The sequence below is a fragment of the Phaenicophaeus curvirostris genome, chromosome 5, assembly GCF_032191515.1.
Source record: "Phaenicophaeus curvirostris isolate KB17595 chromosome 5, BPBGC_Pcur_1.0, whole genome shotgun sequence".
Taxonomy (NCBI): Eukaryota; Metazoa; Chordata; class Aves; order Cuculiformes; family Cuculidae; genus Phaenicophaeus; species Phaenicophaeus curvirostris.
Genome location: NC_091396.1, coordinates 35824308 through 35842411, shown reverse-complemented (window position 1 = coordinate 35842411; position 18104 = coordinate 35824308). Strand labels below are relative to the sequence as shown.

At 41.7% G+C, this 18104-nt stretch overlaps 1 protein-coding gene across 1 annotated transcript; it reads left to right on the top strand.

Annotated features, from left to right (window-relative positions):
* The first annotated feature begins 2729 nt into the window (after positions 1–2729).
* On the top strand, positions 2730–16492 carry FAM98B (family with sequence similarity 98 member B). The gene is made up of 8 exons (XM_069858298.1): positions 2730–2868; positions 3971–4119; positions 4972–5106; positions 5802–5980; positions 11847–11927; positions 12316–12432; positions 14558–14725; positions 15931–16492. The coding sequence occupies exons 1-8, from the start codon at positions 2831–2833 to the stop codon at positions 16273–16275; spliced, it is 1212 nt and encodes a 403-aa protein (XP_069714399.1). The 5' UTR covers positions 2730–2830; the 3' UTR covers positions 16276–16492.
* Positions 16493–18104: the final 1612 nt, after the last annotated feature.

The following is an 18104-nucleotide window of genomic DNA, read 5'->3' as shown; positions in this document are numbered from 1 at the left end:
TAGCATAAAGACACAACTTTAGAAAAGAAAGGGAAGTGTTGGCTGGAGGGGAGCTGGGAAGTGCTCTCTATTTCTTTCTCTTTCTGCATATCTTTTTTTTCACCCTGTTAATTGGACGTTAGTGTTGTCTAAACAGGAGTAAGAGTTTTTATTTTCAGAATCTCTGCTCTCAGATTAGCGTGCCTTCATTTAGAGAAATTATTGTTAGCCCATCTGAAACAAAAGTACTCTTAAATCTCAGTCATATGGAGTGAGACACAGTTCAGAGCTGTGACAGAGACTCCTGAGCTACTGGCACTGTTGTACATCATATGGTCAATATAACCCAATAAGACTTTAAGATGTTCTTCTTTCAAGTGACTGCCATCAATAATGTCATTAATTTTTAGATTTATGTGTGTGTGGGAGGGAGTCATGGCTTTCCCACTTCTCATTTTTTTAAAGCCTAGTATTCAATAAAGCCATGTCTTCTGCTGAATGGAAGTTATTAAAAATAGTTGCTTCAGAAATGGTGGAGATTTCAGTCACTAAGGATACTATGTTGTAAATACTTCCATTTGATTGCATGCCTTTACAGATCTTCACCACAGATGCAGGCACTGAATTTTCTGAATGCTCATGTAAGACAACACTGGTTAAAAAAAAAAAAAAAAGGCAGAATTTTCCTTGTACTTTATAGGAAAGACAGGAATTTACAGCTGAGACTGACAAAATCCAAATCTCTGAGGACCTAAAGTAGCAACAGTGTTTTAGAAGGAATTTGGGGGATGTTTCACTCAAACTGGTTGTGCGTGAGAGATAAAACAGGGATAGTTTGGGACTAAACAGAAAAAAAAAAGCTGGAGCTGGTGCTTAAGTATGCCTCTCTCAACATTGCTGTTGCTAGGAAAAGCTTGGAAATGGGAACCCAGACATCTCAAAAGAGAAAACAAAAAGAAACTCAAAGATGAGACAAAGCCATGTCTTTTGGGAGACATGCCCTTTCCAATTAATGAGTCTGATAGTACTTAAACTGGAAATACTTGCATGTTACAGGACAGAAAAGTGACGTTCTCCCAGAAGCCCAGCAGGTCATTGCACTCTATTACATGCAGCAGGCAAACCCATGCGGACTACAGCTGTCTGCCGCTTCCAAGAGCTTCTTCTCACAGCTGGAAACCCCACATTCCTTGGGCAGGAGCAGCTGGTCATGCTCGTAGCTGGTATCATTGCATGTGCCAACAAAACACAGCCCATGTATCCCAGCTTCCCCCCATAATTTATTAAAAACACCATGACTGGCCTGGATTTTTGGCTCAACCAGGCTTTGAAAACTGGTCCCTGTATGGCCTGCACCCCAAGGGCAGGGCTGAGGTCCCCACAGCAGGAAATTGGGGTGATGAAGGCCTGGCAATTGTGGTCAGCACTGCCTCGGACAGAATTTCACAATCTAAAATCCAGACAGATTGCAGAAATACCGCAGAAGCCCAGGCCTAAAACCCTGCTTTTTCCAGCCACATCCCAGCGGAGGCATGAAGCAGGCTGGAAGGGGCTGCAGCCCCAAGCTGGCTCCCCAGGCACTGGCCACATCCAGGGGTAGCCATGGTCTGTCCTGGCCCCATATTTCTCCAGGCGGCTAGTACCTGGTGGAAGGGGAGCAAGTGACAGAGGAGCCAACCGCAGTGGTGTGGGACTCACTCCCGAGCCAGGCAGCAGGGCCAGGAGAGAAGCCACACCAGGGAAGGGTGGGAGTGCTCATGTGCTCCTTAGGACCAGAGGGAATGGCCACAAGTTATGCCAAGGGAGGCTCAGATTGGACATTAGGAAAAACTTATTCAGCGAAAAGGTTATCGGGCACTGGCAGAGGCTGCCCAGAGAGGTAGTTAAGTCCCCATCCATGGAGCGGCTTAACAGATGGGCAGATGAAGCCTCTTAGGGACATGGTTCAGTAGTGGACAGGTGTGGTTGGACTTGATGATCATAGAATCATAGAATAATTTGGGTTGGAAGGGACCTTAAAGATCATATAGTTACACCCCTCCTGCCATTGGCAGGGACACCTCCTACTAGATCAGGCTGCCAAAGGCCCCATCCAACCTGGCTTTGAACACCTCCAGGGATGGGGCAGCCACAGCTTCCCTGGGCAACCTGTTCCAGTGCCTCACCACTCTCATTGTGAAGAAATTCTTCCTTATGTCCAGCCTAAATCTGCCCCTCTCCAGTTTATAGCCATTGCTCCTCATCCTATCACTACAAGCCTTTGTGAACAGTCCCTCCTCAGCTTTCATGGGCACGCATTCCCCCTCGAAGGTTGCTAGAAGGTCTCCTCGCAGCCTTCTCTTCTCCAGGCTGAGCAAGCCCAACTCTCAACCTGTCCTCATATGGGAGGCGCTCCAGCCCTCTGATCATCCTTGTAGCCCTCCTCTGGACCCATTCCAACAGCTCCATATCCTTCTTATGCTGAGGATTCCAGAACTGGACACAATACTCCAGATGAGGTCTCACAAGAGAGGAATAGAGGGGCAGAATCACCCTAATCGCTATAAGATACGCAAGCTTAGACAACTGCCATTTATCGAGGTGCTCAGGGACGTGGTTCTGTAGTGGGCAGGTGAGGTTTGATTCGATGATCTCACAGGTCTTTTCCAACCTCTTCTGTGAGTCTACGACTCATCAAGGGAAGAAAGCGAGGGCTGCGCCCCGGGAAGGGTCACCTCCCGCCACGAGAAGGCGGTGGCGGAGGGCGGCCCTCGCCCCTGCAGCGGAACGCGGCTGCGGGCGCGGGTTGCGGGGGGTTCGGTTAGCGGCGGGCACCGCGCGGCGCGGCGGGACTCGGAGCGCGGCCCAGAGGATGGAGTGCGACATTTTGGACACGCTGGAGGCCCTGGGGTAACTGGGGAGCGGCAGCGGCCCCACCATGGCGGGGCGAGGGCAGCCCCCGCCGGGCCGCTCGGCCGGGAGCCGGCGGGGCCCCTCGGCTGCGGACGGGAGGGAGGTCGGGCCGGGGGAGCAGGGTCACGGCGGCTGCGCTGAGCTGACCGGCTGTAGCGGGGGGAGAAGGAAACGCGGCCGCACACGCGTTCCTCGGGGACGGGGGGGCTTGTGGCGGGGGTGGTTAGTCACACCCGAGCCGGGAGGCGCTGTCTGGGTGGTGGCTGGGGGCGTGCTGGCTGGAGAGGAGTTGGGGGGTGCTTGCTAAAGAGTATTTGCGGGATGCTGGCTGGTGGGGAGCTGGGAAGCGCCGGCTGGAGGGGGCTGGGCGGATGCTGACTGAAGGAGATTTCAGGGGGTGCTGGCTGAAAGCGAGCTGGGAGTGCTGACTGGAGAGGATTTGAAGGGTGCTGGCTGGAGTGGAGCTGGGAAGTTCTTGCTGATGAGGATTTGTGGGGGCTGCAGCCTGGAGCGGGCTGGGAGTGTGCTGATTAGAGGGGAGCTGGGAACTGCGGGCTGGAGGGGAATTGATGGGGTGCTGGCCGGAGGGGGCTGGTGGGTTAGCCCTCCTGCGTGGCCGCCAGCTCTGTCGCATGCTGAGCTGCTCACCTGCTTTGGTCATACCTGCCTACCTCCTGTGAAGGTGCTTCACATGCAACAGAACAGAAACAATGTAAAATTCAGTTTATTTTTCAGGTATCTTATTGCTAGTACTCTACAGCAGTGAGTTGTTAATGTTGGAAGGAAATTAGTTTGACTAAACACTTGAATTAATGCTTCGATTCTTGCCTTTTTGGCATGTATTGTGATATGACGCTATTTTCACATACACGTGATATATGTTTTCACATACACCTATCATCTGATGAACCATTTTGTTTATAGATTGCCACTCATTTTTTGATGTGCTTAAAAAAAGTCTGAATTTTTCCTTGGCAAACATAACTGACAAGGGTTAATTCATTTCAGTGTTATTACTAACTAGCTTAAAATAAAATAATTTTAAAATGTGTATTTTCTATGTTAAATTGCTTCATCACTAATGTTTATCATTGTGCAGGTACACGGGTCCCCTGTTGGAGGAGGAAGCCCTGAACAAAGCAGCACAAAATGGATTGTCTTCACCAGAATTTTTTGAGCTTTGCATTTGGTTAGGTTCTCAGATAAAGTCACTTTGTAATATGGAAGAAAGCATCACTTCAACAGATGGTATATGAATCTTAATTTATTAAAGCAATTTAGTATTTGTGGAGTGGGTCTAGACTCATATTGTTTAACTAATTGTGGTATTACAGTTTTGAAGTTTAGAAGATAACTGGGAGGTAGCCAAACTGAGGCTGATATTTATGTGTACGTAGATCTTAGGTTAAGCTCTTGTATTGTGCAGATTCTTTCCAAAGGGGGGAAAAATGTGTTCTGGGTTTTTTCTTAATTCTACATAAATATAAAATATACATTCATACATCCTTTGAGTGGTTGTTATATGTAATCATATTTTGATAGCTTAAATTCCAGTGTCTGGTGTTTTCAGCTAGCTGGCCCAATGCAGTGTTTTGTTCAGCACTGTGTGTATATAGGCAAATTGCTTGTTAGCACTACTTGATTCTTTATGTTGAGTGCTGGAACTTGGCTGAGCTTTTGTGTTTCTTATATTTTGACAGAAAAGTAGTAAAACTAAAAATACCACATTGAAAATAATGGGCTTGTGACTCCTAAGACTTGTCCCTAGTCTTGTTCAACATAAAATTAATTACATTGATAAATTATGTTGTGACATAAGCTGCTCCCTTCCTAGTGATGTTTATTGGCATTCATATCTTTGAAGACTGTTGTAGCATCACTTTCTCTTTCAAAACATGAGTACAGTATTGCTATAGCTATTAAAAGGCTTGTCTGCTTATATGTATGTTTTGTTTAAGAGGAAAGAAAGTGTTACTAGGGTCGTGAATCTTTGTCTGGGCTATTGAAGCCTGCAATTTAAATGTATAAGTTGAGAAGATTAGAATATAGTTTGTTGTTTCTGTAAAAAGCCATTAGCTTTGCACTTGTTTATTCTTATAGGTGATAAAGATGTAGAGAGCTTCCAGCTTGAGATTAGTGGCTTTCTGAGAGAAATGGCTTGTCCATATTCATCGCTTATATCTGGAGACATCAAGGACAGATTAAGAGAGAAAGAAGATTGTCTTAAACTCCTCTGTAAGTTATAACCATTTTTCCTATTTATAATACAATGTTTTGCATGAATACTTCATTGTTAGTGTACAATTTGCATTAAATAGTTCTTTATGTGTGTTTAAGTATATGTGTAAAATCATTACAACCTAGCTGGGCATGCATCAGCTCACTTGTGCAGAAATGGTCACTAGAAAACTATTAGAAAACTATTTTACTAGAAACTAAAATTTCTTTGTGAAGTATGGCTCCACCTACTGAGGCCTTCTGATCCCTCTCTTGATCCAGTTTCCAGCTCAGCTGAAGCTGAGTCCTTGCTTCCCATGTTTCTGAGAAGTTTCTGGGCAGCTTAAAGGAAAATGTGATGTGATTTGAAGGTGCTGAAAGCAGATTAGGTTTAAGCTGGACTTGGACAAAGGAGTAGCAGCTTGAACCACTGTGGTAATATGAAACTAGTCAAGGAACTTAGGGGTCTGATGGCAGAAGTGGGTTAAGCAGTTAAATACAATATGTAGGCTGGAGGTAGGAAGTCAGGTGAGAGTTAGTTTGGATAAAGAATAGGAAATTGATACTGGCCTGCCTAGGAGAGAACTGAGAAAGTCTCTCCCTTTTATCATGATCTTTTATCATGATGTGTATGTTATATTTGTACATGAGAACGTGGATGCAGAAATATTCAAGAGTCTCTAAATCTGCTGTTATGACATTTTCCTCTCCAGTATTTCTAAGTACAGAACTTCAGGCTTTAAAGATATTGCACAACAAGAAAGCTAAAGGCTCTCATTTAGAAAAGCACAATGAAATTTATCAGGAAGTGCAAGGCATTTGTGATGCACTGGGCCTGCCAAACTCCTCATCTTCTGATATTCCTCCCTTGTTAACCACTGTGGAACAAAAGGTATGGGCTTTTATGTGTTGTCTCTATTGGTTAAACTGTAACAGTCTAATCCATAAAAACCTTGTCTCACAAGCGCAAAGGAACTTTTCTACTGAAAGCCAGCTTAGTGCTTAACTATTTTAGTTACAAGGTGAAGTATTTCAACATTTCCTTGAGGATGTGATGTACCTGAAGAGGCGTACTGCCATGCAAATTTAAGATATGAGTTGCAGCAACAGTTTTCCTCTGACCCATTCAAATGTGTTGCAGCAAGCTGAAGACTTTGGGGGATAATTGATTGTGCATTTATGTACCCGTAGTCGTTTCTGGGATGTATATAAATGTAATATACAAAACTTGAATTTTTGCTATTTAGTTAATGAATTTACTGATTGCAAGTATAGATTTCTTAGTGCCATTTCCTTCATTGCAGAAAAGGATGAAAATGCCTGGATTACTAATAGCCAGTGAATAAACCAACATAACCTTATTCAGTAGGATAGTTTCTTTCCTTAATCTGGCTTCCCCACTGCAGAATGTAAATAGGCTCTTGGGTTGGAATTCATCTTCTCTGTCAGGCAGCTAAAAGTTTTGCTCTTTATTTCTCCCTAGTATTTGGGGAGAGGGTGGGTGTCCAGTCCCCTTTAAGAATTACAGAAGATGCACAGAATTAATCTCCCTCTGCTGCTGAATCTTTTAGTTTAATAATTTTACATTATTATGCTTCTTCTTTTCTTCTTCCTCGTCCTCTCCTCATCCATTGGACATTTGAACATTCAGAGATTTTGGGGAGAGGGCCTGTTACTTGCATGGTTTTTTTGCATCTATACATCTTCCGTATAGATGAAATCCCCACATCAACGGGCAGCGGCAGTCCCATAGGAACCCATGGTCTCAGCAGCTTATTCCAGGCCACGTGGTCCAGGCTGTTCCAATCTAAGTGTTGGTCGAGAGAGAGCGCGAGAATGAGAGCCAACCATGTGGTTCCTTGCAAGTTCTTTTATACGGCCTGTCTGACCCGACCTCCATCAGCATGTGTTGGGGTGGTCCTGCCGCGTGTCTTTTGGGAGGGTCCAGCCTGGGCAGTCCAGTGGGTGGAGGAAGCAGGGGAAGGGGGCAGTGCCCACCGCTGCATCACCTCCCCCTGCAGCAGTGAGATCCAGACCTTGAGTTCAGTCAGGTGAGGGAGAGAAGAGCTTACTTCTGCACCTCCCCTCCATTGAACCCAGCGCTACAGGCAAGGCCCTCAGGCAATATCCCAAGCTCCATCCTTGGGGAGGTCTGCTGCTGCACCACCTCCACTATTCATTGCTGGCACCACAAAACAAAAACACAAGTGACCAGCCTTCGGAAATAATGTTTAAGGCAAAGAAAGAAGCAAGTCATGCTTTACATTCCACCCCACAACTTAAACATTTGTCACAGAATTCAAATCCAAAACTCAGGTCCATGCTGTTTATAGTGGTGACCCGTATTAGAAGGGGAGAGGAAGAGGACAATTAAGGCTGAGGAAGAGAGAAGGAAGGGGTAGTTACGTGCTGGATCCACAAGCTATCAACTTGCCCAATCAAAAGACGGGGAATTTCCTAGATCCATGAGCTGTCAACTCATGCCCAGCCCTCTTTCGACTTGTATGTACAAGTCTTTACACCTTGTAAAGTATATTTACAAAGGTTAACTCTGGGAGTTGTTCTGAAGTTTAGTACTAAAACCCATATAAATTCTAAATGAACATTGATCAAGTATTCAGAAAAGTTTATCTTGGTGTTGTGCTTTGTAAGTCTTAGAATCATAGAATCATCAGGTTGGAAAAGACCTCTTGGATCATTGAGTCCAACCATTCCTGTCTGCCTTTAAACCATGTCCCTGAGCACCTCGTCTAGCTGTCTTTTAAATAACTCCAGGGATGGTGACTCAACCACCTCCCTGGGCAGCTTGTTCCAGTGCCCAATGACCCTTTCTGTGAAAAATTTCTTTCTGATACCTAGTCTGAACCTCCCCTGGCACAGCTTGAGACCATTGCCCCTTGTCCTGTTCCCTGTCATTTGGGAAAAGAGGCCAGCACTCTCCTCTCAACAGCCTCCTTTCAGGTAGTTGTAGAGAGCAGTAAGGTCACCCCTCAGCCTCCTCTTCTCCAGGCTAAACAACCCCAGCTCCCTCAGCTGCTCCTCATAAGGCCTGTTCTCCAGCCCCTTCACCAGCTTCATTGCTCTTTGGACTCACTTCAGAGCCTCAACATCCTTCTCGTAGCGAGAGGCCCAGAACTGAACACAGTATTCGAGGTGCAGCCTCGCCAGTGCCGAATACAGGGGCAGAATAACCTCCCTGAACCTGTTGGCCACACCATTCCTGATACAAGCCAAGATGCCATTGGCCTTCTTGGCTACCTGGGCACACTGCTGGCTCATGTTCAGTCGGCTATCAACCCCCAGGTTCTTCTCCTCCAGGCAGCTTTTTAACCACACCTCCCCTAGTCTGTAACACTGCACAGGGCTGTTGTGCCCTAATGCAGGACCCAGCATTTGGCCTTGTTGAACCTCATGCCATTGGTCTCAGTCCAGTGATCCAGCCTGTTTAGATCCCTTTGGAGAGCCTCCCTACCCTCTGGCCCATAGACAATGCCTCCCAGCTTAGTGTCGTCTGCAAACTTACTAAGGGTGCATTTGATCCCCTCATCCAGGTCATTGATAAAGATGTTGAACAGGACTGGACCCAGCACTGAGCCCTGGGGACACCACTTGTGACCGACCTTCAGCTGGAGTTAACTGAATTTACCACCACTCTCTGGGCCTGGCCATCCAACCAGTTTTCCAACCAGGAGAGTGTGTGCCTCTCCAGGCCAGTGGCAGCCAGTTTCCTAAGCGGAATGCTGTGCAAAACTGTGTCAAAGTCTTTGCTGAAGTCCAAGAAGATAGATCCACAGCCTTTCCCTCATCCAGTAAACAGGTCACCTTTTCATGGAAGGTGATCAGGTTAGTTTGGCAAGACCTGCCTTTCATGAGCCTGTGTTGACTAGGCCGGATCACCCAGTTCTCTTGCATGTGCTTCATGCTTCATAGCACTCAAAATCACCTGTTCCATGAGTTTACCCGGCACTGTGGTCAGACTGACAGGCCTGTAGTTCCCTGGATCCTCCCTGCAACCCTTCTTGTAGATGGGCACAACATCAACCAGCCTCCAGTCACGAGGAACTTCCCCAGTCAGCCAGGACAGTTGGAAAATGATGGAAAGGGATTTGGCCAGCACATCTGCCAGCTCCCTTAATACTCTCAGGTGGTGGATCCCATCCGGCCTCATAGACTTGTGTGTGTCTAATTGGCCAAGCAAGTCTCTAACCACTTCCTCATGCTCAAGTCTGGCTTTTTTTCTAGTTAAGATAGTGTGACTTTTACACCTAATTACAAAGTGACATTCTAATACTGTTTATTTAAAGACTTCTTAATACAATATTATTCAAAAGACTTCTTAATACCATATTATTCAAAAGACTTCTAGAGTTTTTTTCCCCCACATTATTTGTTCACTTATATGTAGTAATAATAGAGAATTAAAAGAAACTATAGAGGGTAACTGAAGACGTTAAATCAAAATTAAGCTAAAAGAAGATTTAAGTGAAGTATGAGAAGAATACCTTTCAAAGTATTCAGGAATACCTTCTAGAATTTTTTTATTTTTAGGTTAGTATGTTGGTTTTAACTGTTGTTTTTTTATAGACATAATGGTGCCTGTACATTAGGCATCAGTGTAGTTGCAGGGAACAAGATGAAAGAGTTGTCCTTGTCACCAGACATGAAGGTCAAACAAAAACTGCTTTAGAATGAGATAAATATTAAACCTTAAATTATCTGCAGGTAAATGAAAGAGTGGCAGTGCTTAAGATTTTAGATGATCCTTCTGCAGTTACGCAGTACACCTTATGGCTAAATAAGACAATTTCCTTCCTTAGAGTGTCTATAGTTTAGCTTAAATTAATAGAATGACACCTCTCTCCAGGCCATGTTTTTTCACACCTAGAAGACCTCATGTGCCTGCATACATGATGTTTGTCTGTGCAAATGTAGTTAAACATAAAAGTTACTGCACCATTATAGTTGTAGGATACACCCTTGGAATCCTGCTGATAGGAGTAAGGGAATAAAGTGGAGTTTCTGTAATCTGGGTATGACAGTGTCACAAACAGTGAATGTAGACAAGTTCACAAACTTGTCTACAGTGTCACAAACATGAATGTAGACCAGTTCATCAGTGAAGAGATGCCTTCCTAAATGTTACTCGATTCATAAACCTGCCACTGAGTAAAATTACATAGGTATTCTCTTTAACTTGAAAAGAAAAGGATGCAGAAATGTTGAGACAGTTTCCCAGTCGATAAAGGATTGTTTCATTTAGCTGCTTACATTTCTTCTAGTTATGATTTTTACTGATTCTCTTCCTTAATTGTTCTCTCCAAACTTCCTTTCATTTTTCAGTTTATGGGAATTAGGAATACACAGTGCTAGGCCAGGTCTTTTGTGAATACCCAGAGGTACTGTGTTTTTAACTTGCCACGGTGTTACCCAAAAGTGATATAAAAAACCCCAAAATATACACCTGTTGTGTGTATACACCAATATACATATTGGTATATGCAGAAATGGAAAAGGAAATAGTTACAAAACCCCTGAAATATGGGAGTTGATTCATCAAGTATTCCTTTTCACGTAGCTTACTTAAATCAATTTACGAGGTGCTCTAGAATTTGATTTCTGTCTCCTTAGAGTTTTTTTCATAGTAATCACTGGAGAGTATATTTCTGTAATATGTAGAGCTCAAAGCTCTAGACAGATGAACTAAGATTATACTGGAAGAGTGAGCTTTGAGCCGTACCTTTTTGATAGATGCCTCTGTGCCTACCTGAAGTCTTATAATCCTTGCAAATGCATCTAATGGCTGTCCTCAGTTACAGGTTTTACTGTAGATCATCACTAACTTAATCTTCCCTTGTGACATGTAGAAGAAAATTAACTCTACTTGTAGTCTTGTTTGACTTAGTTCTTTGTAATTATTTACAAAAGCAAATGAAGATGTAGTTCTTTCCCAGTTGGACTGTGTGCAAAACTTGCAGGAACAATAATATACATGCGGTCTACTGCACCTGAAAAATAATTTGGCTGTGAATTTACATGAGCGTTGTAGGTGATATGATGCAGTTTTAGAAGAGCTGTACCAAGGGAAGTTTCTTCAAGAAGAGGTAAAGGTTTCTTGTATTGAGAGAGGAGAATCCAATTGACTTTGGAAGGCAGAAAGACAGAGATCATACTTCATTCCCAGTTACTGAGGGCAAAAACTAATTGAAGAAGTATAAGTAAGGCTGGTTTGGAGTGAATGCAACAGGCTTAATATAATGTTAAATGAAACCAATTCTAGGATTAGAAGAAAATCAATGAAAGAGAATGACCTGTCATCTCTCCTGCCCTCTAACTAGCACACATCACCAGTTCATGTAGCCAAGTCTAGCATTTGATAACAGAACTCCTAGGTCCCAGTTGTTACATTTCCATAGCTGTAGTTACACCACTTAGTAGTAGGTAAAATGAGTAATTTAACTAGTTCTACTGCCTACATGCATTTGATAAATTTGTGATGTAGATATTGTTCTATTATAACTGGAAGAAGTGGTGTGCCATGAAATATTTTTGTATAGAGGCTAGTCATATAGTGAAAGTACTCAGGAAATCTTTTCGTAATGGTTGATAAATCAGAAGATACATACCTGTTTTTACAAGTCTGCTAAAACAAACATGCTATATTTGATCTTATGAGTAGCAAATTGTGAGTGCAGCAAATTGTGCTGGAATAACCATAAGTATCATTTGTGTTCTGAGAAGAAGTATATGTTTCGTTTCAGATAAAGGACATTCTTTCAAAAGTTCAGAATAATCATGTGGGGAAATCACTGCTAACAAAACCTCTGGATTCTGACCAAGCGGTAAAAAAAGCCATTCTATTTCTGTATTTAACAGTATGGTCAAAATTTATGCATGTGGCTTCATCTAACTTTGTCTGTTTCACAGTCAGTGTTTTGTTGCTAAATATGAATACTGAAATTCAAATGTTAAATATTAATAATGCTAATCAAATACCTCCAGAATTAATGTTATCAAACAGACTTTGTATTGATTCATCCACTTATTAACTCTCAGAATATTTTGTATATTCATGCTGCTGTAGCGCTATACAGATGCACTCCTGGTTTTATGTAATTTATAGTGGTCACCTGGACATAGACATCTTAGTTGATCAATGAAGTTAACTTTAAATTGATTTCTATAACTTTATAGATTTGAATGTTTAGAATTTTTACTGTAACACTGCAGGAAAGACTGGAAAAAATCAATGATGCTCTTCGCAGTGAGTACGAATGTCGCCGACGTATGTTAATGAAGAGGCTAGATGTGACAGTACAGTCTTTCGGCTGGTCTGATAGAGCAAAGGTACGCTTGCTGTATTTTTTGCTTCCTGTAGGTGGGAGTCTGCTGCAATTCCCCGGGTGTTCCTACTGAATATACATACCGTGTAAATATGTTTCCGTTACTGTCCTTTTCTTTCCAACCAGTTTCTTATGCTGGGTCATGACATCCAAGCCCTAGGTATTGAGGAAGGGGAAGGATTTGTACAGGTGGCACAGACCATCCTTTGTGACTGTTTATAGCTTCACTATTAGAAATTCTAGCATCCTCTGTTTCTCACTTTATTATGTTTGCATTTCCCCTTTTTCGTTCCTGTACCCAGCCCCCTCCAGTCAAATAAACTAGGAGGGAACCTCAGCATTTCTTATTCAGATGCAAGAGGAAGACAGACACTGGGCCTTAACATAGATAGGGTGCAAAGAGTGACTGCCCCTAAAGTCAGTGAGATTACAGTGGCTGCAGTGTATCTTGGATTCAAAGCTACTGAATAAACAGGTGGTCAGATGAACAGGTTATTTGAATAGCAGCTTGTATAAGAAAAAGACGTGATTATTTGTAATCCTTCAGATGACTGAAAATCCCAAAACACTCCTGTGGATTTTCTCTGCTGGTATTATTTTAATTGTGATCATTTCATTTGTACTATTTCCTAGCACTCTGTGTATTAAAAAATAGTAATTTTTACACCACTCCCAACTGGTATTACACCACTCTGATATTTCTCAGCTAGAAATACATATTGTTTCTATCCAGGAGAGTGGTGAGATAAGATATAAAAAGTGTTATTTAATGATTTTATATGTGAGAAGCTGAAGGTAGATGGTTTTGCTCTGAACTGCACTACCAGCTTTCCTTCCAAAGGTTTGCGTATAAAGCTTAAGATGGAGAAGTCTTAAAACTTCAAAAGTGTACTGAAAGTAGGGGTTGTTACAAGTCTTTCTGGAGTCACCATTTGTCATTTATAAAATCAGTTTTGTGAAGCTCACTATCACTAGAAGACATGAGTCTAGATGCTGCCGTGCTGCTGTGGAATGGCTCACGGTTTAATTTCTGTATGGGCTTTTATGTGAATGCTTTTATGCTGCAAGAAAGGAGAAGGAGGGCATTTAGCTCACAGAAGCCAGAAGATGTCCCTCTGTGTATAACTTCCTTATAACTGTACTAATGCAACTGTATTTTTAGATTTAAAGTACACTTCTAAAACGTAGTTGATGTTAGCTGATGAGTAACTTAGGCTAAAATTTTAAGTCGCCTGATGTTATTCAATTCAAACAATATGAAAAACAATGAATAAACTTTTATAATAGAACAGTAGTTTAAAGAGATTTTTAATGATGATAAGATAGTGAGATGATTCATTTTCCTGTCTTGTGAAGACTGTTGATTGGAAAGGGCAAGCAATTACAGAAATAACCAGGTTACATATTAATTAAAAATTACATAGTTTTTTGATGGGTTTTTTTTCCTTATTTCTGTCATAAAAATATTTGTTTATAACTTCTCCAAGAAGCTTTTGGGGATTTAAAATGTTTTGGCATTGATATAATGTAGTTTGTTTTTTTTTAAGCAAAGAGGCAAATTATTGAAGATCATTCCAGATGTTCCCAGAAAATGTATTTATTTTTCTCTTTTTGTTAAACAAATGATACATCAAAGTGTGTTTGGAAAAAATCCGTTCTCCCCTTCGCAGTCTCACATATACATGGCTTGCACAGGTGTTTTGTTGCATTGATACATTTTAATTTTTTTTTCACAAATTTACTTTACTCTGAAGCTGCTCTGTTTACCATCACATTTAAAAGATATCTGTTGAATATGGTGATGTAAAGACCTTGAGAGAGCAGTTTGGACACTTAAATTTTACTCTTTAGATATGCTGGAAAATATCAAAAGGTCTTTTTGATGTCAGTGGATAGGAGAATTTCTTTTGTAATGGTGCTAAGCTTCAGAATCAACTAAACATAATTAGCAGCTATATTTTGTCCACCAATATAGAACTGGCACTATATTTTGTAAGATAACTTAGATTTTCAGATGTTACACCCTGTGTTGAAATTGAAGCTTACCAAGTCCAAGACATGGCTTATGGTAAGTGAGCTTGTGTGGTCTGTGCCTAGCAAGTAAGTTGTGTTTGATTTTTATTGTGCAGGTAAAAACAGATGAAATAGCCCGAATCTATCAGCCCAAGCGCTATGCATTATCTCCAAAGTCAACTATTACATTAGCTCACCTTCTGGCTGCTCGAGAAGATTTATCAAAGATCATAAGAACAAGTAGTGGATCAACACGGGAAAATACAGTCTGTGCAATCAACAAGGTATTTCTTTGTAGAACGTAATAAAAAGGATATGGGAGTTGAAAGACATATCAAAAGTAATTCTGGAATTATAACTCTCCACTTAATATTTTCATTCCATTTTGCAAGATATTTGGTGCTTTAAAGAGAGGAAGGGCTGCAGCATTCCAGTAAACATTGCAGCTACTTCCTTTTCTTACGACACAGTCAGTCATGCAAAAGGATGAAACAGTAGTCTATGTGAGAAGGAAAAGTGGTGGGGCTTGTATGTGTGCATGCGCACATATGTGTGTGAAAATGACCTCTTTTGAGTGCAGAGGAACTACACACCTTGAGTTAAGGATACGTGTAAGTCTTTCTGGTATCAGTTCCTGGGCTACCTGTTGCCAGGATTATGTTGTTCAGTTTGGAAACCAGAGTCTTTAGTTTATCAATATACTAAAAATCACAAAATTTTCTGTGGAATGTCATTTTGCTGCAAAGTAAAATTAGTTGATTTGGCTACAGTACTAAATCAACATTGTATTGCTTCCTTGTGTATGATAAAAGCTGAAGTTTGTGAGTAATAATATTAGTTTCACCATTCAGATGGTGCCTAAGCCTATATTTATTAATCCTTTATTTACAGATTTTCCAAAGTACCATGTCTTATTTAGATACAGTTTAATATGTTCTGATCTCAAAGATTCTGGAATTTTTATTACCTCAGAGAAAGCTTTTCTTGAGGGAACTTTCTTTAATTGCAGTGCCTGGAACTGACCAGAGTATGTTAACATTATCACACAGGGATTTCAGGAAATATGAAAACAACAACAAAAAGACCTCCTTGAATACCTCTTTGTTCTTCAACTTAATATTTTGTGTAATTTCGTCCAGTAATATTACACTTGAGTAATATCCACCAAAGTCAAGATCCCTTTTTTTTTTTCCTTAAAACTCTTACTGCAGCATCTTAGGTATTTTGTCTATTACAGCTCTCTACCGAGTCAGTAGTTTCTAATCTAAGACAAACTGGCATTCCTTTTAGAGTTGTGTATCGATTTGCTAATTTATGGGGTTTGCCAGCTGATTAAGTCTGAACTTGAAATTTGAAATTTAAGTAGGAAAGCACCATCACAAGGAGTCCATGTTCCCTGTAAAGAGCAGGCAACCTGTCTTTGTCCATAGGTGAATGACTGTCCTATCCAAGTTACTATTTTATTAAACTGACTTATTTTTCCATATAGGTTCTGATGGGGAGAGTACCTGACCGTGGAGGCAGACCAACGGAGATTGAACCACCTCCTCCCGAAATGCCTCCTTGGCAGAAAAGACAGGAAGGTGGTGGAAGAGGTGGCTGGAGAGGTGGTGATGGTGGTGGAAGAGGCAACTGGGGAGGTGGAGGGGGTAGAGGAGGTGGTGGTGGTTTTGGAGGTGGGGGTTTTGGGGGTGGGGGGTTTGGAGGTGGGGGTTTCAGAGGTGGTGGAAGAGGTGGAGGTGGCTTCCAGGGTGGCAGGGGAGGTTATGGTGGCAGGGGAGGCTATGGTGATCCATATGGTGGGAGAGGAGGGGGAGGATACCGAAGATACTAAAATACTGTAAATATTCACAGAGTAACTGGCGAAATATAGCGGTGATGTTTACTGGTATCAAGACTTCAGATACATTAACTTGGATTTAGGTTAGAATTAAGTATGACTGTATGAGTCATAGCATTAGACCAGCTGATGTTGTCGTTGAATTCTTTTAGTTAACAGAACTTTTATACTAAAATGTGGTGAATAAAGTCCTTGTTTTTCATACTGATTATGTGGTGGTTCTCAGTATGTCATTTTATTTAAAATAAGCCTCAGAAAACTCGACCACAAAGATTCCTTTTGCTGCCTCGGTCTTTTATTCTCACCCGTAAGCTCTCAACCTGTTCATGGCTATTCTTCAGGGACAGCCTTTCATACTCTACCCCTTTCTTGATACAGAGGACAATGCCTCCACCCCTCCTTCCTGGTGTGTCCCTTCTGAATAGCTTGTAGCCATCAATAGCCACACTCCAGTCATGGGATTTGTCCCACTGGGTTTCAGTAACAGCAATTAGGTCATAGCTTTCTAGCAGTACAGTAGCATCCAGTTCCTCTTGCTTTGAGAAAGAAAGTCTGTCATGATATGGTATGGATGTCTCCTCCTTCACAGACAGTGTTACTCTAGAAGGAGTTAACTTTCATACAATTATGACTGTAAATACATGCAGACAAGAATTAAAGTTAGAGCTGTCAGTTAAAGATGACATTTTCTGTTGTCCATCATCTTTTAGATCTCCTCCTGTGCTGTGAGGCCACCCCTGAGCACAGAGGTGGAAGATAGAGATGACACCCAGGTATATACTCATGACAGTATTTATCAGGTCAGCTTACTACAGAGTGATTTGGGAAGGCATCTATTAAATCTGGGGTATCTATTGATGGCATAGCACAGAAACCTTGAATCACTTTAACTGAGTATGCAGCTGTAGGTTTAAGTGCGAGTTGAACTTTAGGATTTAATTTTGACATTATGTTCCACAGTTTTTGCACAAATCTCCTATCAGAGCCCATGTTTGGTGTGCTTTAAAGATGTTATTTAACATTCAGGAACATGCACATCATGTCCTGTTTCATAGCTTCATGCATCAATGTGAAGCTCTGTTCAAAATCAAATTATCATCTGTTTCAAAAGCCATTGTCAGATTTTATTAATTAGCCTTTTCATTTGAAATTTTAATCCAGATAAGACTTCAAAAGTTTCTCTACTGTTATTTCCTTTCTGATCATAGTCTGCTTGAGAATGCTGCTTATATGATAGGTATGGCCTTACCCATACTTCAGGGTCCCAGCAGGTGCGTAACAAAAAAGGGCATCTTTCCGTGTTTGAACATGTTAGCTTCGACATGGGCTCCTGAAATAATGGCTTAACTTCACCCAACTGCTAGCAATATGGTTCCTTTGCCAGCTTTTTTCTAGACTTCCATCTGACGTATGCCACTGTCAGCCTCTGTAGTCATTATGGAGAGCCTCATTGGATACATGGGAGCATAGTGCTACTTTTTTCGCTTTTAAGCTTGATTTTTGCCTAATACTCTGGAATAACTCAAAAGTTGTCATACCAAGTGAGACTGCTGGCCTTGGAGGTAACATGTTGGTCAGCAAAGGAGTGAAGAGAGTAGTTTTTAACAACCAAACCCTTTATGCAAAATGTTTGCTCATCCCATTGTCATTTTTTTGCTACAAGCAATTTCTAAACAGCATGCGAGCATTTAGCTTTACTGAGGAAGTATGCTTTCATGCTGTGAGATCTTCTTGGAATTAGTTCTCTTAACAAAAGTGAGGCATTGTGCTTTGTAATACTTTGAACAGTGAGCAGCAAAACGATGTCTATACTGTGTCAGGCA